This window comes from Engystomops pustulosus, chromosome 11, assembly GCF_040894005.1.
Source record: "Engystomops pustulosus chromosome 11, aEngPut4.maternal, whole genome shotgun sequence".
Classification (NCBI taxonomy): domain Eukaryota; kingdom Metazoa; phylum Chordata; class Amphibia; order Anura; family Leptodactylidae; genus Engystomops; species Engystomops pustulosus.
Genome location: NC_092421.1, coordinates 18925417 through 18951150, shown reverse-complemented (window position 1 = coordinate 18951150; position 25734 = coordinate 18925417). Strand labels below are relative to the sequence as shown.

The 25734-nt window shown below is 43.6% G+C and overlaps 1 protein-coding gene across 3 annotated transcripts in view; it reads right to left on the bottom strand.

Annotated features, from left to right (window-relative positions):
* Positions 1-12789: 12789 nt before the first annotated feature.
* MINPP1 (multiple inositol-polyphosphate phosphatase 1) overlaps positions 12790-25734 on the bottom strand; it is a 39893-nt gene continuing 26948 nt past the window's right edge. For 2 of the 3 annotated variants that reach the window (XM_072129254.1, XM_072129253.1), the window contains exon 6: positions 12790-15240. In XM_072129254.1, coding sequence (XP_071985355.1) covers positions 14817-15240 — 424 coding nt within the window. In that variant the 3' untranslated portion in view covers positions 12790-14816. The remainder of the gene's footprint in view (positions 15241-25734) is intronic. The other variant, XM_072129255.1, reaches the window with a different exon arrangement.

Here is a 25734-nt window from a genome sequence, read left to right as displayed (position 1 = left end):
ATTTGTTACCCAGTAATTATTGTCATTATAAAACCAAAATAGTTTTAAGGCTTAGTTCACAAATGTAGATGTTGATGTAGATGTAGATTGTGCTAAAAAACACACACACAAAAAAGTCTAATAAAATAACCATAACGGTAGCCCAATAGACCCCTTTATAGTCAGTAAGGTCCTCTGTGCACCATTGGTGTCTGATATGGAACATATTGGGGCAGATTTACTTACCCGGTTCTGCCGCGATCCCGCGGTGCGTTGTCCGACGAGGATTTGAAGATCGTGTGCCCGAGTTCCTGCATCCGTCACTTCCGCGCCGAGGCCCGGTCCCCAATTTCTGTTGCCGATGCGCAAAAAAAGATCACGTGTGCCAAAATCCTGGGGCAATTCGTCGCAAAAGGGAAATCGTCGGGAAACCTGATGAAAATGCGTCTGACGGACCCTTAGTAAATGTGCCCCATTGGCACAGCAGAACAAAGAAAGCTCCTATTTTAGACCTTAATGTTGTGCTGTCCCTCTGATATTCCTCCTGGAATTTTATTAAAACCCCCAAACACTGCATTGTTACTATATAACACCAGAGAGTTACTATGTGGAAATTCGTCATGGCAAACCCGCAGGTAATATGCTACATTGTAAAAAAAATCTGTTCTGCAACCTTCACGTTTTCTGGAATATGAGTATTTACTAAAGCAGAGGTGTCATATCCCGTGTAATGTTCCATCGCCCCATGACCAAGTTATGTTTATTGCATCTTTATGGGTTTTCAAGCAGTAAAACAAAAAGGAAATAAAAAACAATGGATACAAAATTCTGTTGAAGGTGGCCCGTATGTCCTTTGTGCTAGCCACTGGATGGACAAAGAATAAGAAGTGGTGGGATGTACCTATTCAGGACTATCAGGACTAATACAGAAGGGAAGGATATAAATGTCCGAATCAGTCAGATCGTCTGATGGCACACTCCCAAAATCGTGTCACATAGAATCCAGTGCAGCTGCGGCAAAAATCGACCGCGTGCGTTGCTGAATACCTGTGCAAGCCGTGTAATCCCCGAAAAAGGCGCACAGTCCGATGAAAGTGAGCAGCGCGATCCTTAGTAAATGAGCCCCTATGTGCCCTGTATGTTGCGGACATACGGATCGCAAATCAGTTACCTATCATACAGAATAATAGCGGACAAGCACTATGCTGTATACCAATATGCCCTAGCAATCACAACCATTATGTATGTTGGGTCGCAGGGAAAAAGTCAGCCCTGCCTTCCAGCTATAATACATCAGTACCTTGCTCCGTTCTCCCAACGCTTTTGGGTCGGACCACATTTAGTTACATCTAGAGTTAATTCCATGAAGGTGCACACAATAATAAATATTAATTTATAATAAAAAAAAAATATTTATATATAGTGCCATCATACTCCACAAGCAAAATAAGAGGTTACAATAAAATAGTCATCAGATAAAGCAATAAGAATAAAGGCCGTGCTCACAAGAGCTTAAGCTTAGAGATGAGCGGACTCCCTCTATTATAAAGTCTATAAAGTCTAAACAAACAGTATCCTTCATCCCAGAGTCCAATCACATTGCTGCATCTTTCTACTACCTGAGGCCGGCGTATTCCTGGCTCACAGAGCTAAAAGGGCAAAGGCCAATCAGCAGGTTACTGACAGGGTTCCTAGGACCATAACAGTCCAAGGCAAGGGCTGGAACACAAGCCCTTGGGTCAGCTATATTTTAGGAAGTTTTGAATGGATATCAGGGAATATTTGCATGTAGCTAAACAATGGTGGGTCCCATTATGAGACTTTACTGGTGGGTCCTAGACACCCCAGCCCGACACTGTGCAAGAGTAATTTAAACCTAGTCTTAAATGGGTTGATTCAAATTTAAATGAATTTGCTATCCAAGCCCCCCAATGAACCCTTACGGAGTGCTTCTTTCGGAGGCCGCTTTATAGGTGTGTAGACACTTACCGCCACTGAAGGAGAGCTTGTACTTACCAACCTTAATCAAAAGCCTCTTACTCAGCCATAGGTGTCACTCCCAGCTCCCCTGTATTCTGCAGGCTCAGACGACAACCATTTCTTGTCTTATATAGTTAAAAAAAGCCACATACTCACCTCTCCTTGTTCCCCGCAGCAGTACTTTTCACTTCTCAGCCATGACTGCTGTCCGTTGAATCCATTGTTTCTGCTTCATATGGCAGCGGCATGGAATGAATGGTGATGCCATGTGCCGGAGGATGCAGGTGGAGCAATTATTTTGTACAAAGTGTCCAGCATAGTGTTATACAGTTACACATTACATATACATACGGTAGCTACACAGAGGGACATTTAGCGAACAGACTTTTAGAAGTTACTCAGCTTGGTTGCTATTGTTTACTTTCTTAGTTACTAGTTATATAACCGGATATAACAGTACATTACAGGAGGTACATGCAAAGTGGGTACGCACACATTACACGTTTACAATTGACATTCACAGTAGTTACAGCACAGGTCACATAGCTAATATGCTGCAATATGCTGGTTACTCGCGTTTAGCTAAGTACATGGATGGCGCTTTGATACTAGCTGCTGCTGTAGGATGCCGACCCCTGCTTTGGTGCCACTAGTATTGACGCCTGAACTGCCTGGTGCTGATGCCAACCTGGCTGCAATCGGCTGGACCTTACCATCTATATCACTTGTGGTGTCTCCTTGATAGTGGCACAAATGGCAGCCTGGAAAGGAAAAACTGGTAAGGAGGAAGCCGCAGTAATCTGCCAGCGCTTTGCTGCGACTACTCCCCTGTGCTCATTTGCCTGGTAGCATTAATCGACTGGAGAGAGGGTGCTCGCACGCAGATCCCTCTGAACTTCCACGCGATTTGGCCAGATCGCAATTGCAATAGAAGTTGCAATAGAAGTCGAGGCAATCCGGGTGGCGGAGATGGTGGTAAAAGTCTGCAGCGGCAGTTGGGTCCTCTCTTTGGCGGCTTCAGCAGCGATGGGGTGGATGCAATGTTGGGAGACAGGGGCAGATGGCCTAGGCAGGGCCAGAGTGCCTGCAGCTAGATCTCTAGGACATGGATCTCTTCAGATGGCGCAGAGAGTTGGAGCCCTGACCAGTTCTCCTGGGACCGAGGTCTCCAGCAGGTCTGTGTGCGGCCATAAGGTATGGTCTGAAGGTGCAATGACATTAGAGGGAGCCTGGAAGACTGCCAAACCGTCAGGAAAAGGGAAGGGAGGGGGGGGGGGGAGGAAAGGGAAGAAGTAAGAACAGAGTGGACCAAAGTGGAGATATTTGGTTTTAAATCATGGCCAAAACAAGGTCACCTTACAGGGCAATGTCCAAAACACAGGAGCAAAGCAACTGATACAATTATTCACTTACAGTCCACATTTTAAAGAAAACTGTGAATAATGGAATGGTCCCAAACCACAATGCACTGAGGATGATGTGAAGATGAACCACAACAATGTGAAGAATATTGAGCTCAAACCTCCTCAAAACTGATGGAGGGTGTGCGTGACTGATAAATTTATAGGGAACTTGTGCCCCAGGTCAATGTGCCCCAAGTAGCCCCATATGAGCTCTGTGCATGGGCGCAATAAAAAGCTAACCTTTTTCTTACCTAGATAAAGTCTGATAAGACACATCGGATTCACATCTGAAGCTCTCCGCACCTCCTCTTGCGATGCTTCAATGAAGCCGGCATTGGGCATGTGCTGCACATTCGGCACTTGTGCAGCGACAACAGGGTGTACTAGCCAAGAACTGTGGACCAAAGTGAGTATAAATGTTTTTTTAATGCAGTCGTGGAGAGATTTGGGACAATAAACGGTCGATAAGGTGGTGGTTTAGTGTCCCAAAATAATATGATGGGTTATTACTGGCAAAGGTGTTTCTACAAGATATTGATTCATGAATGGGGGGATGAGGAAGGTCACTTATGTTTTTTCCATATTGGGGGACATTTACTTACTTTGTAGTTGCCCGAAAGTGCATTGTCCGACGATAATGCGCTGTGCCGCCATTCACTAAGATCATGCGCCCGATATCCTGCAGGTGTCGCTTCCCCGCTCAGGTCCAAAAGAGTTCACCATATTTTTAGTGGTGCATGTAAGTGCTTGGGATTCGGACATAATTTGAATGTTAAATTCTGCGCTCAGTCCAAATCATTTAGACCATACGACAGCACGCCCCCCAATTTGTGTCGCATGGAAGCCAGCGCAGCTGCGCCAAAAAACAATCGTGTGCGCCAAAATCCCAGCGCAGACACTTGTTACATACCTGTCCAAGCTGTGTAATCCCCGAAAAAGGTGCACAGTCTGACAAAAGTGAGCAGCGCGGCCCTTAGTAAATGAGCCCCATTGTCGTCATTTATGGTAGAAAAATATGATTACATGGTACAATATGTTATGCGCTGTTCCCCTAATTTTAATACCATTTAAGTTTTATGTTGTGTCCTGGTAGGTCCACACAAGTTCAGTTTATATTTTGTAAGACCTTTGTGATCCGTGATAAGGGATCCATGTACAAGGTGAATAAGTCCTTGAAGATGGAGCCCGATTTCTGTAAAACTCTGCAGAGCAGCTTGAATAAGATTCTATCACGTTTTATATTCCGCCCATTAAGGTCAATACAGATTATTTCATGTTATTTCATAATGCGGCTGATATACAATCCTTTGTCACATTCTCTCTTTACATGTCTGTGATATTTTCTGGCTGTCATAATGACTCAGCTGGACTCCATCCTCCACCCCTACAGGTCCCACAACTTGTATTGGCACATCCCATCCTTACACAACTGTGAAAGCGAACTGGGATTATAGAAAACTTCTCTAATACCCAGGTGTTGTGACCTCTTATATTATTTACGGATTTTATTATGTACTAGGATCACACCACAACACAGAGTTGCCACCGGATTGGCCATCTGTTACCATGGAAAAACACTGGATAAAATACAGACAATGTACAGACAGTCCCAGAATGTGTGTGCCCCCTCTGGCAGGATCTGCTCTTCTTTTAGTTTCTTATGTCCTTGTTTTTTCCAAAAAATAGGTTTTCAACATTATGCAAAATAGCCTTAGGGACTCCGCGTTCCATTAACAGCTATGGAGGCGAGAGCTCCTTGGGGCTGCCAAAGTCTTCTGAACGAAAGGATCGGACTGTTATATTCCAATCTTTGTTATATTGTCTCCCCTGATCTCTCATCTGAATATACTGACTATATCCCAAATAATGGTAAAATAACCCAAAAAATGAGTTCCCAAATTACAGCAGTCAATATATGAATAAGAAGAAAAATCAGATAAGAAAGTGCACAGTAAAGGTTGAATACTAAAAGTTAACTATTCATGAAACGGTACATAACCTGCAGAAATGTCATCACTGCTGTCAGTAGCTGCTATTATCTGGGTGTCTGTGCACTCTGTGTGTATCCAGAAATGTATTGCTGTCACTTTAAGACATAACTGTCCATTAAAAGGGTTTTCTCATGAAAGAAAGTTCTCAACTATCAATCCCCTAGTGATGTTAACACAATTAAGATCATTTTTAACCCTTTACTTCACTATTTTTATTCAGTTTTATTGCTGTTTTAGCTCCTATCACTCCCTAGACTGGCTAGTGCAAAATTCCAGAGTGTGAGCGGGGACTCTCTAAGTAGACACTTTGTGATTCATCTAGTTCTGTGAGCTGACAATGTGGTTAGATTATAAGGGTACAAAGTTTATATACACTTTTATTTAACTTGTGAACACTGTACTAGTATCTGACACATAAAAAGAGAGAGATGAGACAGATCAGAGAAAAAGAGATCCATGAGATGTCTATTGCACACAATGACAGTCAGCTCTCCTACATCTATTCCACAACACACTTCTCGATCTGCTGTGCCTGTTTCCTCCTCCTCAGATAAAGAAATTATCTGCCTGTAGCTTGTAGATCTCCACATTCTGCTGTTGCTGGCAGGAACTCAGTGTCTGTGTATCAGTGAGTGAGCTCCATCTTGGAGTGCAGGGATCAGAGAGAGAGAAACCCAGCTCCACGGCCGTCACACAGAAATCCAAGTTCAGGGGAAACCCCATTGAAGTCTATAGGTGTGTGAAAAAAAACACATTACACTTGGATGTGCATCAAAGTGTGCACGATTTTCATGCGTGTTGACCTATCACCTACATCAGTGATGGCGAACCTTTTAAAGGCCGAGCGCCCAAACTACAACAAAGACCCTCTTATTTATCACAAAGTGCCAACACAGAAATTTAATTTGTGATTTATACTCCCTTCTCTGTCACAGTTTTCATTGATACCAGCACCTGAGGACACCAATAAAGCAGAAAATAGTCCCAGGTACAGCTGTCACTTTAATATAGCTCTGTGCACAGCAAGTCCTGGGCTGTCTGGGACTGCAGGAAGATACCTGGAGTCCTCTCTGGTGATGGCCTGAGTGCCCACAGAAAGGGCTCCGAGTGCCACCTCTGGCACCAGTGCCATAGGTTAGCCATCACTGACCTACATGAAATTGGTGCCATATTTTGCACCGTTTTCAGTTTTGCTAATGTTTCTGCTGGTTTTGGAAGGGTGCCATGTTTATTTTGCATATACATTACAGTGGATGATGTGCAGAAAGGATTGTGCAGTTGTCGCGGCCATGAACTTCAACAACAAGGGAAAGGTGGTTCTGGCCTTGCCAATATTTATATAGAGAGTACAGTATATAAAGCTCTTGAGGGACATATTGGAACTTGGCCTGCAAGTTTATTAAATTTATTTGGACGTTCATTTACTATCTGAATGTCATTATTTATTATATTATATAACAGACAAATTTCGGAAGGAAGAAGATTTGTGTGAAATTGTAGGCTCATCTTCTGCTTCTGGATCCATGGCAGCTACCTAAGATTCTGGGGGGAACTTGGAAGAAGGAACTTCTGGTGCTGCAGTTGATGCATCAACCCCTCAGACTCCAACAGCACCAGATGTGGAAGAGCCCGTTAGGACCATTACAAGGCGGCGCAGAGGTGGATCATCATGGTTCAAAATTCAGTTTCATCTCAAATTGTGGTAAACGAGGTCATCCAATACATTATGGGGCAATAAAAAAACTGTAGTCTATCTGGAAGCATATACATGTAGTCGAGTCCCATATCGCAAAGATTGAGGGCTTGAGAAAGGCTCCAGGTTATGGGAGCCGAAACGTTGCTTGGCAAATGATGGAATAAAAGAGTACGTTTTTGATCATAATCAATCTCGGAGTGCGGCCATTTTTTCTTCGTTTGCATTTTTGGATGAACTGAGGTCCTGGGAAGTGCACCTGAGTGGTATTTATTGTTTTGAGTGCTGCTATATACAGGCGGTCCCCTACTTAAGAACACCTGACTTACAGACGACCCGTAGTTACAAAAGGACCTCTGGATGTTGGTAATTACTGTACTTTAGTCCTAGGCTACAATGAATAGCTGTAACAGTTATCAAATGTATCTGTAATTAAGCTTTATTGTTATTCCTGGTTCTTACGACAATCCAACATTTTTAAAACCCAATTGTCACAGAGAGCAAAAAAAAAATTTGCCTGGAGTTATAATTATAAAATATACAATTCCGACTTACATACAAATTCAACTTTTTGTACGTAACCCGGGGACTGCCTGTATAAGTACTCCATACTTATTAATACTTGTACTCCCTCTAATGACCCTACAAAGGTTTTTATAGCCTTGGAAGCAGTGGCATATGTTTGGACAGATCCATGGTCCTGCCCCACCTCCTGCAAAGTCTATGCCTAGGCCAATGGAGTAGGAGCCAGGAGAGAGGGCAGCAGGATTACCCTCACGTCTCATGCTGGTCCTCCACCACTAGCTGTATTGTCCTAAGAGGGTCCATTTTCATTCCAGGCTACTGATCCTCCATCTACCCCAGTTTCATGTTTTCATCAGATGTGAATGTCAAGAAATGTATAGATTGTTTGTGCCATTTTGTTTCCAAAATGTTTTGCAGATGTACAACTGACATGTATTTTACTTTTACACAAGTTAAGCTGAATGTTTGCTCACATATAAAGTCCATACAAGCATCACACCAAGGTTATTTAGAGGGAATCATAAGCAAATAATAGAAAAAAAATTACAAATACCAGGCAGTCCCCGGGTTACGTACAAGATAGAGTCCGGAGGTTTGTTCTTAAGTTGAATTTGTATGTAAGTCGGAACTGTATATTTTATAATTGTAGATCCAGACAAAAAAAATTTGGCCCCAGTGACAATTGGAGTTTAAACATTTTTTGCTGTAATGGGACCAAGGATTATCAATAAAGCTTCATTACAGACACCTTACAGCTGATCATTGCAGTCTGGGACTATAGTAACATCCAGAGAGCTTCACCAGAGGTCAGAAAGGTCTGTCTGTAACTATAGGTGGTCTGTAAGTCGGGTGTCCTTAAGTAGGGGACCGCCTGTAATTAAGTCAGTCCCGCATTGCAGGCGCAAGAATCTCTGAGCACATTCAGGCCAAACTCTGATCAACATCCTATGATTTTCAACAGGGTGCATGGGCAAGAGGCCTGAGTGTAAGCTTTGTAATTGTTGAGGGTAAGCCTAATAATTATCATTATTGGACCACCCAGATACAAGAATAATAGAGACGAATAATGGTCAGGCATTCCCTCATCTCTAAATATCCATTTGCAGGTGGCTGTAAGAAACTTTCTGCACTTTTTCTACACCGCACGTCACCTTAGTAGACTTCTTGTCTACCGCTACGGGATATGGATGTGGATATTACTAAATATATATATACACACATACATACATATACAGATCTGCTCTTATGTTGAGCCTATACGAAGTTTCCTGGAAGAAAAGGGTCATTGAAGCAGAGCCGTGACCTGTCAGCATGATGCAATAAAAGTGAAATACATTAGAGCAGTGATTTTCAACCTGTGTGCCACGGGGAAAGTTCCCCGAACCATGGTGCCCCTGTGTAGTGCTGCCGCCGCGCCCCCGTGTTTCTGCCCCATACTTACCTCCAAGCACCGCGTCGGTGATCCGCCCATCTTCTGTAGCTCCTGCACTGCGCGGCCCATGTCACGTGACTGACGCAACCTGACGTCAGGTCGCGTAAGTCACGTGACCAGAGGCGCGCGGTGCAGGAGCTACAGAAGGTGGGCGGATCGCCATTAGGAGTGAAGGTACGCGGAAGAAGACATCAAGGGTAAGTATATAATGTTATTATTTGTATAGGGAAGGAAGCTAGGGTCTTTCTTTTAATTAGTAAAGGGAGGCCTCTAGGGACTCTTAATTAGTAAAGGGAGGCCGCTAGGGTCTCTTAATTAGTAAAGGGAGGCCGCTAGAGGTTTTTATTAGTAAAGGGAGGCCACTAGGGGTTTTTTATTAGTAAAGGGAGGCCGCTAGGGTTTTTTTATTAGTAAAGGGAGGCCGCTAGGGGTTTTTTATTAATAAAGGGAGGCCGCTAGAGGTTTTTATTAGTAAAGGGAGGCCGCTAGGGGTTTTTTATTAGTAAAGGGAGGCCGCTAGGGGTTTTTTATTAATAAAGGGAGGCCGCTAGAGGTTTTTATTAGTAAAGGGAGGCCGCTAGGGGTTTTTTATTAGTAAAGGGAGGCCTTTTATGACTGTTTTAGTGTCATCTTGTGCTGTTTTGGTTGGTGGTGTGCCCCAGGATTTTCTAAGTATAAAAAGTGTGCCGCGGCTCAAAAAAGGTTGAAAATCACTGCATTAGAGGACACTCACTAGTAGCCAAGGTGCAGGTAATGACCTAGGACCTCCATTCACCTTTCCATGGATAGCAGAATATCCGTGGGAAAAAAAAAAAATCTAAAAATTAAGATAGAATTTCATTCATGGAACAGAGCATAAAGTATCAATGCGTTTCATTCCATGTCTTCCAAGGTTTTCAGCTTTGAGACGTCATTAGTCCCAAAACCTCCCATCTACAAACAGCTCATATAATGTGGTGGTAATTTGGCGTTTTACCATGGTAACCCTATGAAATATTTCATAAATCAGGTCTCCCGGACCTGTAAATATTGTATGTTTTCGTCAGATTAGGAGCTTGGCTCACGCAGAACCTTCTTATACTTATTACACACATTTAATGATGTTTTCATGTTATATTCATGGGGATCCGGAGCTAAAGCCGTTTCCTAAATGAGGACTAAGTCTGCGGAACATGAGACCATGAAGACAGAGTAACCAAACCTTTTTTTTATTGTCGGTACAGTAGGTTTATGCCGCTCCCACCTTTTTATAGTGTCGTATGAGCTAACACCCCTGTAGACACATGTAAATCCTGATGTACTGTACACTAGGGCATTGACTGCTCCCACACCCTTTCAGGCTCCCAATTTGTTTCGGATCCCAGGGCAAATTTACCCATAAAGCAACTCAAGAAATTGTGTAGGACCCAGGATCTCACCCCTTGGTAATATATATATATATATATGGATCATTTTTGCTTACATTGCATAATCCAGCATTTACTCAAATTGCCTTCATTTTATTTTGTATCCCTATTTCCATTATTGTTCTTATTATCTGATATAATAAGCAGATTATATATTATAAGATTATACAGCACAGCAGAACCACAATGCTGTCACATGGACTTTTACAAATTGTATCTATAAAGCTATTCTGGTGTTGATCTGTTGGAGCTGGACCTGAATTTCTTTTGGATTTTTTCGGCAATGCGCCCGCAGACCAATCGTCAGTCTCCCATTTGGTCCCCCCTTGCTCTGATCAGGGTGGCGTACCCCTTTTGGCACCTGGCGCTTGCACGGCAGGTTGGATCAATTGGATTGTACCGGAGATGAGATCTGTAGCAGACTAAATGGTAAGCTTCTAGATCAGTGGTGGCGAACCTATGGCACGGGTACCAGAGGTGGCACTTAGAGCCCTTTCTGTGGGCACTCAGGCCATCACCCCAGGACAGAATTCACCAAACAGAACCAAATCTATCAAATCTTCCTGCAGTCCCAGGCAACTTAGAGAGAAGCTATAATTAAAGTCTGAATTTGCCCTCTATTCAATTGTGTTGGTGACCTCAGGCGGCCAATACAATTGAAAGAAGTGGAAGAACAGGTAGCATTAAGTTACTGCTTAAAAATGCCACGTTGGCACTTAACGGTAAATAAGTGGATTTTGGTTGTAGGTCGGGCACTCTGTCTCTAAAAGGTTCGCCATCACGGTTCTAGATGAACACGCACAACCCTGTATTAATACACCTGAATATAACCATGTGATCACATATACAAGCATTACTTTTAGTGCTGCTCTAGCCAACAGTAGGGATGCCTAAGAGGAGGCGGGGCAGCCTGACTGGATGCCGGAGCTCCCCCGCCTCCTTGACTTTATCTTCAGAATGCAAGAGATAGAATAAAAGTTATTTTAACACGAATGATGGCAGCAGTAATATAAATTGGGGCATCATTGGAACACTATTACACTCCACTAAAACTGTTTGAGGTGACAGGTTCCCTTTAAGCCATGTCTGAATGTTGTTTATTTCGTGAGTGTTCGTTCAGATTCACATTATAATTTCTAGATAGGAAGAAAAAAAAAAAGTGGCAAGAGAGATACTAAGTTTATTTCATATTCACAATAGAATATATATATAAATGTGTTGCAGCACATGACAAGTCTTTGATACCAGGTGGCGGCCTGACCCGCTGCTCCTTGTGGCCGGACAATGTGTAATACTTCGTGCTTGTCCGCAGTAGGATTTGGTCCAATAGCCTCGATTGTTCTGAAAAGTTACACTGACACAAATGTATTTCTTATATTGGAATATTGTTGCAATAAATAAGGTACAATCTGCTGTAGTGACAAGATCAGTATATTCCCACAACTCGTACATTATAATACCAGCCTAACCCTTAGTTGTATCAAATATCAATTGGTCCTTTCATATGTCTGGAATGTGGAAGGAGATTCCCAATTTTCTATCATCAAACCTACTCCTTTATAAAAATACAAAATATACTTTGGTTTTTAATTCTTTGCTGTTACAAGACTTTAGCTTGTGAATGTGTAATCCTATCACAGTAACAGACAGTCCATGGTAGGTGGGGTGATTGTTGGTACCCCCCCCCCCCACTAAAGTCTACATACAAAACGGTCTCCTTTGAAGTAATAGTTTTGGTAATGGCAGTATGGTCTCTTGCCAATCTTGTGATCAGTAGGGGTCCCAAAAGTGGGACGCTCATTGCTAAGCTTGTTATCCCCTATCTACAGGATAACTTACAAAGTTGAAACTATATTGTTTACCTATGGAAGTCAGTATTGGGCCCCCTAAAAAAATACTTGGATTGCTAAAGTTTGCTAAACTGCTTCAAACAGCTTATTCCAAAGGGTTTCCAAAAGGCAGACCCCATTTATCTGATACTGTAGGCCCATACTAGGGTATGTGTCTTGTAAAACACCTTAAAATGTACGCCCGGTTTATAATACAGATGCCCAATGTCCATACAAAGTTCCTTAAAGGAAACCTACCACTTCTGAAGGTAGGTATGAGATGTAAACACCGGGCACCAGCTCAGGGTGAGCTGGTGCCGGAGCTTACCTTAGCTAGTATCGCGGTTTAAACACATTTTGATTTACAGCCCCGAGGTAGCTTCAGCGCTGTGCGCGCCCGACTCCATAGGAAGTGCCGGAGGTGTCACGCGCACACGGCCACGCACAGCGCTGAAGCTACCTCGGGGCTGTAAATCAAAATGTGTTTAAACCGCGATACTAGCTAAGGTAAGCTTCGGCACCAGCTCACCCTGAGCTGGTGCCCGGTGTTTACATCTCATACCTACCTTCAGAAGTGGTAGGTTTCCTTTAAAGCAGTCTTCATAACTACTGTAAAGTCACTGAGACCTTCATAGGGTCCATTATGTCATGTATAGTCACCATAAGTAGAATATTAGATTTCCATTACTACATGTGGCCATAGCGGCTCTGCAGTGTACACCTAGGGCCGTAGTGGGACAATAGTCATGAACCTAATACATCTTTCCAGAGCGTGAAATGACATGTTACTGTCAGTTGCAATATATATTGTCAAGCATATAATCCTGCACCATGTTAGTATATTAGGAGATATATGCAAGGTGCATAAAGTAACTCAAGAATTGCAAACATCTCCTGAAGGTGTAGTCTATGAAAACTTTTACATACTGGAAAAACTCACACGGAGACTACTAACACCCATTTTGGCTGTTACTGTCCACATGCAAAGCTCTTCTCCAGATATGTAGGCAAAAATTCTCCATGCATGAGCTCATGTTGCCGTAAGCTATAACGGAAACTCAATAAAACTATAAAAAAAAGTCAGTTTATATTCAAGGGGTCAAAAAAACTTTTCAACAAACTCTGCATAACTCAATAGTTCAGGTGAATATAAACTACCCATATATACTCGAGTATAAGCCTAGTTTTTCAGCACAAAAAAAATGTGCTGAAAACCCAAACTCGGCGTATAGTCGAGTAAAAAAAAAAAATAGGATTTACCAGGTTTTTGTGGTAAAATTAGGGGCCTCGGCTTATACGTGGGTCGGCTTATACTCGAGTATATATGGTATATTATCTTCTTCCCACACTCCAAAACATACGGGTAGGTTGATTAGATTGTGAGCCCCATTGGGGACAGGGACTGATTTGGCAAGCTCTGTGCTGCGCTGCGTAATCTGTATGTGCTATATAAAGAATTATTAGAAATATAATTATATATCTTAGAAGCAAAGTGATTCCTCCCTGCTCCGGTCTGGAGCGCACAGGTCTGTGGAGAAAGGTGGAAAGGTGAGTAGGAGCCGAGTTAAAGTAAAAAAAATGTAGGCGCACACACAGTATCTGCTGGAGCTAGATAGTAAGTTTCTATTTTACCCAAAATGCTTTTTAATATAGGTCAGTTCTTTTCTACATTGTGCTTAGTGTGTAAATCGCGGACCCCAGTTTTTTACCACCTAAACATTGTGTAGAGTACAGGATTCCAAGCAAATCCATCCCACACATGATGCGGGATTCAGAGGCCAAGCATGTTCGTGTGTTTTTACCCTTACAATGAGTTACTTTCTGGACCACATTTACTAAGGGCAGTGCGCGAGATTTATCGTGACTGTTTCGTGCACAATTTTCTGCACTGGTTCTGGTGCTCAGTCGGACCCTTTGCCAGATTTTATATGCAAAGTCCGACAGAAGTGTGTCGCATGGCCTATGTTAAAGGTGCACAAAAACAAAGCGGTGCACTCTGCCGGAGCAGCGCACAGGACGCCAGATTCATGAAGAACGGGCGCCATAAATCCGGAATCTGACGTCCCCTGCACCATACATAGGCAAACTGCACCTAGTAGAGACTGCACTGTTCTTAGTAAACGTGGCCCCATGCGTAAAGTACACGGGAGACATCATCACAGCTATTCCACCAGATTATAGACAAGTCACATCACGGCAGAAGTAGTTTAACTCCTTATGTACTATTGATTTACACAGACTTTGCTGAAAAGGTTATATGCGCTTTTAAGTCAGTTATACCATAGAATACTGGAAGAGCAAATGATGGAATATTCATCCAACATCCTCATGCCACAAAATCGTATTACAAAAATGCATTTTGGAGAGCAAAAAAAGTAACGGTACCTCTAAATATTGCACAGAACCTCTGATAGAGCACCACAATTATACAGCAATTATTCTCCTAAAAAAAATACTTACTGCACACTTGCCCGCTTAAAGCGTAAAGTAGGAGAGTATAAAACACACAAATGAAAAGAAAAAAAAAGAAAGAAAAGTCAACCCTGTCATAGAATCGGAGAGACCTCATTTTACCCAATTATAACTCGTCCTCGGAGGCGTGAGCTACTTTTGTCAGTTGACATTCATCGCTTACATGGCAGCTGTCGAGAAGGTGCCTGTACTGCTTCTTCAAGTCCTCGAAAGGACAGACGGACTGATGAGAATGGGGGAAAGGTAAAAGATTCTCGTTGAGCAGCATCTGCACTTGGTACTCTTCCTGCGGACTCTTTGCCAAGTCGCAGTGGTACAGGACAAACACCAAGTTGGAAGCATACGGAACCATTCGGCCGCTGCGGAACTTCTGATCCAGGTGCGTGGAGAAATTGTCAGCCATCAAAGGTTTCTCATCCTTAAACAGGCCCATTAAAGCTAATAACGGCAAGAGAGTCTCTGCGTGCCCAAACTGCATAACCACCGGGGTGGAGATCTGCTGGGACCTAGAAGACACAAAGTTACAAACACTTCACTTTCAGGTTAAATTGTCGTTGAACCTAGAAGGGAATTCTGATCTTGTTACCAAAGAAGACTTCCATTACGAGTGTCTGTGGCTCAGAGGTATCTGTTCTGCAATTCACAACTCACACAGTGTAATGCTCAATAACACCTATGGGGGCGCTGTTGGAAAATTAAAGGTTACTGCCCGATTTCTACACAGACAGCTGCTGGTGGGTCCCCGTATAGAAACACTTTGTGATGAACCTATTGTTATCGGACAATTACCGTATTTTTCGGACTACAGGCAGTCCCCGGGTTACATACAAGATAGAGTCCGGAGGTTTGTTCTTAAGTTGAATTTGTATGTAAGTCGAAACTGTATATTTTATAATTGTAGATCCAGACAAAAAAAATTTTGGCCCCAGTGATAATTGGAGTTTAAAATTTTTTGCTGTAATGGGACCAAGGATTATCAATAAAGCTTCAATACAGACACCTTACAGCTGATCATTATAGTCTGGGACTATAGTAAAGCATTCAGAAAGCTTCACCAGAGGTCAGAGGGGGTCTGTCTGTAACTATGGGTTGTCTGTAAGTAGGGTGTCCTTAAGTAGGGGACCGCCTGTATAAGGCGCACAAAAAATCCTTTGATTTTCTCAGAAATCAAAAGGTGCGCCTTATAGTCCAGTGCGCCTTATATATGAACCGTACTTACAGACAACAGCTGCCTTGAGCTGTGCACATGTCTGCCACCTGCTGGTCATTCATCCTTATAATCAGGTGCGCCTTATACTATGAACCTAGATGTTTTAGCAGGCATTTATTGATGGTGCGCCTTATAGTCTAAAAAATACTGTATATGATACATTTGATGGCAATTCACCTTAGATGTACATTGGCGAAACCTGTTACTTTTGAAGGGGCCTGATTGACTATCCATCCAGTGTAGGGACTTCATGACTCTTCCCGATGGCAGACAAGTTTTACAGAAGCAGGACAGAGGGATTGTATATTCTGCAAAAGCCACCAATCTCCCATACATCCATGCAGTAAGGTGAATGTATAGTAAGGAGTCAGGATAGAAATCTGCTCAATCATCAGAAATCTAAAGATTTAAAGGAAATGTACCACCAAGATCAAGGATTGTAAACCAAGCACACTTGTATGCAGGTACGTGCCCCCTCTGGCATGATCTGCTATGATTTTAGCTTCTTATGCCCTCATTTTTATGAAAAACTGGCTTTTTAAATGATGCAAATGAGCCTGAGGGGCTCCGGGTTCCATAGCTGTTGAGTCTTGAGCCCCTCAGGCTTATCTGCATCATTTTTAAAGTCTGTTTTTGTAAATACAAGGCATAGAAAGATAAAAGAAGAACAGATCCTCCCAAAGGGGGCGCACACCAGTATGTCCATATGCTTGGTTTACAATCCTTCATCCTGGTGGTAGATGTCCATATAATATAATATATATATATATACACAGTATTAGAGAAATCAATTACAAGAAGAATGTTAAAAATCATTATAAAATTAAAGGGGTACTCCCATTTCGGTAAATTAATGTTATCGTTTATACGATGAAATGATATACAGTTTTTCAGTTTACTTTCTGTATCAATTCCTCACGGTTTTCTAGATCTCTGCTTGCTGTAATTCTATAGAAAGCTTCTATGTTACTTCCAGTGGATAGAAATCTGACCATGGTCACACTGGTGCGCGGCTCATTATAACACACAGCTCTGATTACTCTCTGTGATACTAACGAGCCGCGCACCTGTGTGACCATGGTCTGATTTCTATCCACTGGAAGTAAGCAATGAATCTTCTATAGCAGAACAGCAAGCAGAGATCTAGAAACTGTGTGAAATTGATACAGAAAGTATATTGTAAAATTGTATAACTTTTCATCATATAAACAATAACATTAACTAAGAAAGAAAAGATATTTAGGAATATATGGAGCACAAAAGATGAAGTACAAGCGGTCCCCGGGTTACGTACAAGATAGGGTCCGTAGGTTTGTTCTTAAGTTGAATTTGTATGTAAGTCGAAACTGTATATTTTATCATTGTAGATCCAGACAATATTTTTTTTTTGCCCCAGTGACAATTGGAGTTTCAAAGTCTTTTGCTGTAAAGGGATCAAGGATTATTAATAAAGCTTCATTACAGACACCTTACAGCTGATAATTGCAGACTGGGGCTATAGTAACATCCAGAGAGGTCACCAGAGGTCACAGGGTCCATCTTTATAATCGTCTGCAAGTCGGGTGTCCTTAAGTAGGGGACAGTCTGTATATAGAAATAATTCACTGCCGGCAGCGCAGTATTTTTCTATTGTTTACCGTTACCGGGTAATGCGCACCTTATCTAACTCCCTAGTTATCACAAGGAGAGGATGTGCTGTGTCCGTGTAAATGAATTGATAACTTTCACTAGAAAATTATACTATAGTTCCTGAGATGTGCGATACAACTATCTAGGCTCCTCCCAACTCTCACATACTAAACAGAGAATTATCTGACAATTTATTGACCGCTATGGATTATTTCATTGATCGTGTATATAATAAATCAGAACATGCAATGCTATTATCAATCACATAAACCTCCTGACCTCCCATCAGCTCACTATGGGAATGTGGTATCAGAGCAGAAAATCACACGTAGTCATCCTTACTCTTCTAGAATTTTGTCCCTATGGACCCAGTTCCATATCATCTGTATAGGACTAGAAAGGCAAAGGATGGGAAAGCTGATGATATCCAAGAACATGTAAATGGGGGGTAAGAAAGGCTGTAAAGCCATGGAAAGAGGGGGCGCCGATCGCCTGGACCCAATTGGATTTACATTCCACAGAACAAACTCAAGGAAGACAACTTTAGGTTTCAATAAAAGGCTTTTCCAAGTTTATACACTAATTTGCCCTATATGCTGCAGCACATACTTCCCAACTCCCGGCCTGGACAGTGCAGATATTTGGGCTCTGTCCTCCTGGTGGAAGATATGTGCCGGAACATCAACTCTGCCCCCATCCTCCGAACCTCAACAGCATTGATGACAGCGGCAGCTTCCTGCAGTATTATTGTGACTCTGCTCCGGCTGTATGTAGCAGAGCAGGCCTGCCCACTTCACTGTACCTATACATCAAGAGGAGAGGAAAGAGGAGCTGCTGTGCGGGAACAGGGAAAGAAGAGTACAGACAATCCCCGGGGTACATACAGGATAGATTCCTTAGGTTTGTTCTTAAGTTCAATTTGTATGTAAGTCGGCACTGTATATGTTAAAATTGTAGCTCCAGCCAAAATTTTTTTTTGTCCCGGTGACAATTGGATTTTCAAAAATTTTTGCTGTAATGGGACCAAGGATTATCAATAAAGCTTCATTACAGACACCTTACAGCTGATCATTGCAGTCTGGGACTAAAGTAAAGCTTCCAGAGAGCTTCACCAGAGGTTGCACAGGGCAGAGGGGTCTGTCTGTAACTAGGGGTTGTCTGTAAGTCGAGTGTCCTTCAATAGGGGACCGCCTGTATCTGTTTATTATGTTAGGTAGCAAAAGGCATGGTTTAGGGAAAAAAAAATTCAATGACGCGCATAGCTCTTTCTCTGCTATGAAAGCTGTAAGGTATGAATTATTACCCTGCCTTCTGTCACCAACCCCACTGGCTCCTTCTCGTCCAGTTTGCGTGCCTGTGGTTTTGATCCTGCGTGCTGGCAGCTTCATGGTGTTTCACTCAGCACGCACAATATATAGCAACAGTTCCGCACATTTGGGAACCACGTCAGACCGTTACAACCTACTTTATGATAACGAGGCCAGGACAAGAAGGAGCCAGGGATGTGGTAGAATGCAGCCCGGAAGAGGCAATGGGTGTCGCCAGCGCCCCGAGGCACAACAGACTAATTACCCGGTTTAGCTGGGAAAGCACCGGGGCCCCAGAGATCCCAAAGGGCCCAACACAATCAGATAACTCAATTACATTGACGCCGGCATCCTTGTGTTGCCAATGTGGTAAGCTCTGGTGCCGCAAATGGCTGGTAGGACAGGGCAGAGCGTCTTTCACTGCGCAGGACACATGCCCGCCCCGGCATGTGCTAAAGATTGTGGCAGAAAAGAAGAAGAAAAGAGGAGAGCGGGATGGAGCCCTGACCTGTATTCTTAAGGCAAGTTAGCGTTTAATATTTTTTTTACTGACCACAAGGTGCTTTATGTTTATTTTAATCTACATAGTTAATAAATGGAGGCTGCAACCTCTGTTCTGTATATTAATTCATTGAGGCTGTAGCCTGTGTTTATTACGGTAATTCATTGAGGCTGTAGCCTCTGTATATTAATTCTTGGAGGCTGTGGCCTGTGTATATTACGGTAATTCACGGAGGCTGCAGCCTCTGTTCCGTATATTAATTCATGGCGCATGTTTATAATTTATCCTTGGGGGCGGTTATAAATACTAAAATTATGAGCTGTTGTTACAAGTACAATTTATATACAGCCCGTAAATAAGATACAGCCCCAATGGATAAATTGTTTCTGTGTTTTTAATTTTGTGAGTCCACAGAGTTCACTGCAAAGGGGCCCACCGAGGCTCTGTCGCCCAGGGGTCTACTGAAACCCGGAGTCGCCCCTGTATGTCTATGAACACTTTCAAATTAGTAAAACAGCCAACAGGTCAATGGGTTCAATATTTTTTTTTTTTTTTTAGGATTCCACAGCTTACTCATCATCTGTACAGCTGTATTAGAATCATGAGCTTAAGGAAGAATTATCGGCGCCCGTCCTAAAATGTCTCCTTTCAGCCTTCCTGTACATCTTGTATTCCTATTCTATCCCGTGTAGCTGGAATTAAAAGATCGCTAAACAATTCAACTTATGTGAAAGATCGTCTGCTACTAGAGAAAACCATCTTATCAAGTATTGACACATTTTACAATGGATGATAAAATCCTCATTTTCTAGAAGGCCAAGTGACCTTTTTAGTCATTATACAGATTATACAGGTCACACTTAATGTATGGATATGATAAACATTATCCACTTAAAGCGCTGTGTCATGGCACCAATCAGCACTATTGTCACGGATGGTCCCACAATCCATATCGTCTTATCACCCGTGCCCCTCTGCTCCCGCTGGCACATCGCCCATGCATCTTACCTGCCCTGGCTCCTGTTTCAGGTCCATCCGACGTCGGCCTATCTAGATTTAAAGGGCCAGCGCACCATTAATTAGCGCTGGCCATTTTCAGAATTCCACATAAGGCTGCCTCTTCGTGCCTTAGATAAAGCAGTGTCTGATGCCTAGTGCTGTTTTTGAGATTTCCCGTTGTGACCCAGGTTCTGTTCCTGACTATGCTCCTCTGCCGCCTGCCCTGACCTGTTGCTACGTCCCGACTCCCGTGCTGCCCGTCTTGACTTCCTGCCTGTCCCCGACTAAGGGATTGTATGCCGTTCCTGTACCTCGACCTTGGCTGCCACTGCGGACAAGTCACGCTTGTGGAACTACCTGGTGGTACCACGCCGCAGCAAGTCCAACCCGCTTCGGGGCGGGCTCCTGTGAAAACAGGGTACCCCTTAGACTCCGGTCCCAGGTGTCGGCTTGTGTCATCATCCGCAGTGGTCAGAGGATCCACAACCTCTGAGACTGACAACTATAAGAATGGGATGGGGGGGGGGAGATAAGAAGGTAAACTATAAACTTACAAATGTAAGAACATTACTATTAATAATAAGGCTAGGTCCAATTGTCCATTTTGGCACGTTACATGAGTGCTTTTGCCTCTTCTTTCTTACCAGGGACCCAATTTCCATATTAGAAAGGGCTCTTTCTTCATTGCGAGTCATCCCATACCTGTAAATATTTTAAGCTCAGTTGGGATTTGAAGTTAAAGGGGGAATTTCCACAAAGACAAGTTTCTTGAACGTACTCAGGATAACAGAATAACACATTCTCTAATTCACTGTTAACAAAAACGAAGCATTTCACAGATATAAGACCAATCTGTCTCCATCAGTCCTGGTGTACACAATTTCAGTTTCCCCTAGACATGACCCAATAAGTTCTGACTTGGGGTTTGCAGCCATCTTGGATGAAATCATGCAGATGAGATTTCTGTCTGTCTCTGCTGTGTGGCTGTAGCCCCGCCCCCTGCTCGGAGCTCAGAGAGACTCACTTGATCACTTCCTGCCAGGAGATTGTGAGCAGAAAGACGCTGAAAGCTACAAGGGGGAGGCAGGCACATGTCTGTGAGATGTAGCAGAGCTCACAGTGTAATAGTCTATCAGACTCTGTGTAATAGGCATCATGCATCTCTGATCTGTCTCATATCTCTCGATGTGTCAGTACAATGTCAGAAGCCAGATGAAAGTGCATATACACCTTGTACCCTGATAATGTAACCACATTGTCACCCCACATAACGAGATGGATAATACAGTAATGTATCTGCTTAGAGAGTCTCCGCCCACACCCTGGGATTTTACACTGAGCTGCATAGAGAGTGATAGAAGCTAAAACAGCAATAAAACTGAGTAACATTGTAAAGTAAGAGAGAAATTACTCTGACCGGAGCTCCGACAATCCTTTATAAATTCTTTATGAATCCAACTTTTCAATGAGTATTACATGTCTCCACAGATTTCTGACAAGAAGAGGTCACCATTCAGACCAACTCCATTGCGTTTCCTAATCCTCCTTCATTGCCATCTCTAAGACAATTTCACTAGAAGAAATACACGTATGGATAGTGTCATATATTCTTTGTAGTTTAAAATTTTATTAAAAAATATACTCACAAAATATTTGTAAAAATTTGCATATCTAGACACAAGCAGGACGCCAGTCACACATGTCCACCTGACCCTGGGTTTCGCCTACACAGCTTCTTCCAGGGTGTTGCTGGCGTCTTAAAGAGGCAGGACATGAGACACCACCAACACCCCGAAAGAAGCTGTGTAGGCGAAACCCAGGGTCGGGTGGACATGTGTGACTGGCGTCCTGCTTGTGTCTAGATATGAACAGATTTACAAATATTTTGTGAGTATATTTTTTAAAAAAAAATATACACTGTTGGATTCATAAAGAATTGATAAAGGATTGTCGGAGCTCCGGTCAGAGTAATCTCTCTCTTACTTTTGTTTTAATTGTGGGACTGTTTGTGGACCGGTCCTGAGCCGTTGTTAGCTCCAAGGAGCCAAGTGTGCAACACATTAAGATTGTAAAGTAAAGGGGTTAAACTGATCTTTATTCTGTTATCATCACTAGGGGATTGAGATGTGAGAATTTTCTTTCATGGAAAAACCGCTTTAAGAATCCGGAAGTCACAGGTAGGAACTTAACCTCTAAATAAGATCTATAGCACCTAGTGGCTGTTAGACATATTTCCGGCATGATTCACCTGAAAGACAAACAGTTCTTTTGCATGAGATTTTATAGATGATCATAAACTTGGTGCAGAGAAGAGGCACAAATTTTATTAAGCAAATAGGATTATGGGCAACAAAAGGTCACCCGGGATCAGGAGAAGTGTTTCACCTAGTTTGGGTCCGGTTCTGTGAACCAGATCCACCCCATAGTGAAGGACAGAGTGCGGAGTTGGTGGCTCCCTGGTCTACCCCCATCCTCTCACAGTTTGATGGATCCTGTCATATTGCGTCCCTCTTTGCTGGGTCCCTGCTACACAGGTCCTTTGACTTGTGATCTACGTGACCGTGCGCAGGCAGATGTGATGATGTCATCGCACCGTAGTGGGACCCAGGATGAAGACCGCAGAAAAGGGAGAAAGTGAGTTTTTACCGTTTGTTTTGGGCAACTGGGGCCCTGTGAGTACTGGCAACTGTGGAGCGCTATGACTATGGGCAACTGTGGGGGCACTGTGACTATTGGCTATTGTTGGGAACCTGTAACTACAGGCGGTCCCCTATTTAAGAACACTCGACTTACATACGACCCCTAGTTACATACGGACCTCTGGATATTAGTAATTTACTGTACTTTATCCTTAGGCTACAATGATCAGCTGTAACAGTTATCACAGGTGTCTGTAATGAAGCTTTATTGTTATTCCTGGTTCTAATGACAATCCAACATTTTTAAAATCCAATTGTCACAGAGACCAAAAAAGTTCTGGCTGGGATTACAATGATAAAATATACAGTTCCGACTTACATACAAATTCAACTTAAGAACAAACCTACAGACCCCATCTTGTATGTAACCCGGGGACTGCCTGTACTAGATATCATGTGGGAGCACGAGGCTATTGGCTACTGTGTGACTGTGGGCTACTGACTATATTGGCTACCATGCATGCACGGTTAGTATTTTGGCTAGTGTGGGGCGCACGATTACTGTAACCCTGCGACTATATTGGCTACCGCGGGGGCACGTTACTATATTGGATACTGTGGAAGCATGTTACAATTTTGCCAATATTACAATATTGACTAAAGGTGGGAAAAATGTTACTATACTGACTACTGTGGGCATACAGTTAGTATATTGGTTACTGTGGGGGACATAATAATGAGCCATAGGTGAGCTAGAGAACAGTAGTAAGTTTGTGATAAAGTATAGGAGAACATAGGAAAGTGAGTGACCTAAAATTTTTCTGTTGCCAATCTGCAGACAAGCAAAGTGATGATGATGATGATGATGATGTAGGCCGCTAGGTTCTCTCAATGCTTCCCGTCAAGAAAGACAAACAAATCCTTATGCCAAGAGGCACCTACATACTCCCTAGCGAGTTTCTCATGAAAAGACCAATTTAAGTTTCCTATGGGCTATTATACAGATTATTATTAAGTACCGATTTGAGGAATACGAACAGGACTGGTCTTTATGAAGTCTATATAGTAACCCATAAACCACTTGCCAACATGATAAAAATATTTGCTATACAAAATGTAAAAAATTGTACAAAAAACACTTTTACATTCTCGGGCAATACCCATATGATAGGAAAGAGCAAACGTTGCCTTCAGATTTCCAAAAAAAAAGTTCCTTTCTCCTGTCTCCCCATCTGTAGATATAATTCGCCTGATCGAGTAGGCTGAGCGAAATAAGGAAGCAGACTTTATTCATTATGAGTATGAAGTGCTTTGTGTTGGATATATTTGTGAATATTCCTTCTTTCCTATGATATGCAAATCGGCTTTTCACATGGATCGATAGTAGAAGATTTATCAAGATTGTCACCTGGGTGCTGGACAATGGTGTTTGTATTGACTTAATAGGTTGCTTTCATAGGGAACAAACAAAGAAAAAATTGGGATAGTTGAGTTGTGCCTGGTACTGTATATACTCGAGTATAAGCCGAGGCACCTAATTTTAACACCAGCCCCCAATACATAGCCAGTGCCCGCAGCCCCCAATACATAGCCAGTGCCCGCAGCCCCCAATACATAGCCAGTGCCCGCAGCCCCCAATACATAGCCAGTGCCCGCAGCCCCCAATACATAGCCAGTGCCCGCAGCCCCCAATACATAGCCAGTGCCCGCAGCCCCCAATACATAGCCAGTGCCCGCAGCCCCCAATACATAGCCAGTGCCCGCAGCCCCCAATACATAGCCAGTGCCCGCAGCCCCCAATACATAGCCAGTGCCCGCAGCCCCCAATACATAGCCAGTGCCCGCAGCCCCCAATACATAGCCAGTGCCCGCAGCCCCCAATACATAGCCAGTGCCCGCAGCCCCCAATACATAGCCAGTGCCCGCAGCCCCCAATACATAGCCAGTGCCCGCAGCCCCCAATACATAGCCAGTGCCCGCAGCCCCCAATACATAGCCAGTGCCCGCAGCCCCCAATACATAGCCAGTGCCCGCAGCCCCCAATACATAGCCAGTGCCCGCAGCCCCCAATACATAGCCAGTGCCCGCAGCCCCCAATACATAGCCAGTGCCCGCAGCCCCCAATACATAGCCAGTGCCCGCAGCCCCCAATACATAGCCAGTGCCCGCAGCCCCCAATACATAGCCAGTGCCCGCAGCCCCCAATACATAGCCAGTGCCCGCAGCCCCCAATACATAGCCAGTGCCCGCAGCCCCCAATACATAGCCAGTGCCCGCAGCCCCCAATACATAGCCAGTGCCCGCAGCCCCCAATACATAGCCAGTGCCCGCAGCCCCCAATACATAGCCAGTGCCCGCAGCCCCCAATACATAGCCAGTGCCCGCAGCCCCCAATACATAGCCAGTGCCCGCAGCCCCCAATACATAGCCAGTGCCCGCAGCCCCCAATACATAGCCAGTGCCCGCAGCCCCCAATACATAGCCAGTGCCCGCAGCCCCCAATACATAGCCAGTGCCCGCAGCCCCCAATACATAGCCAGTGCCCGCAGCCCCCAATACATAGCCAGTGCCCGCAGCCCCCAATACATAGCCAGTGCCCGCAGCCCCCAATACATAGCCAGTGCCCGCAGCCCCCAATACATAGCCAGTGCCCGCAGCCCCCAATACATAGCCAGTGCCCGCAGCCCCCAATACATAGCCAGTGCCCGCAGCCCCCAATACATAGCCAGTGCCCGCAG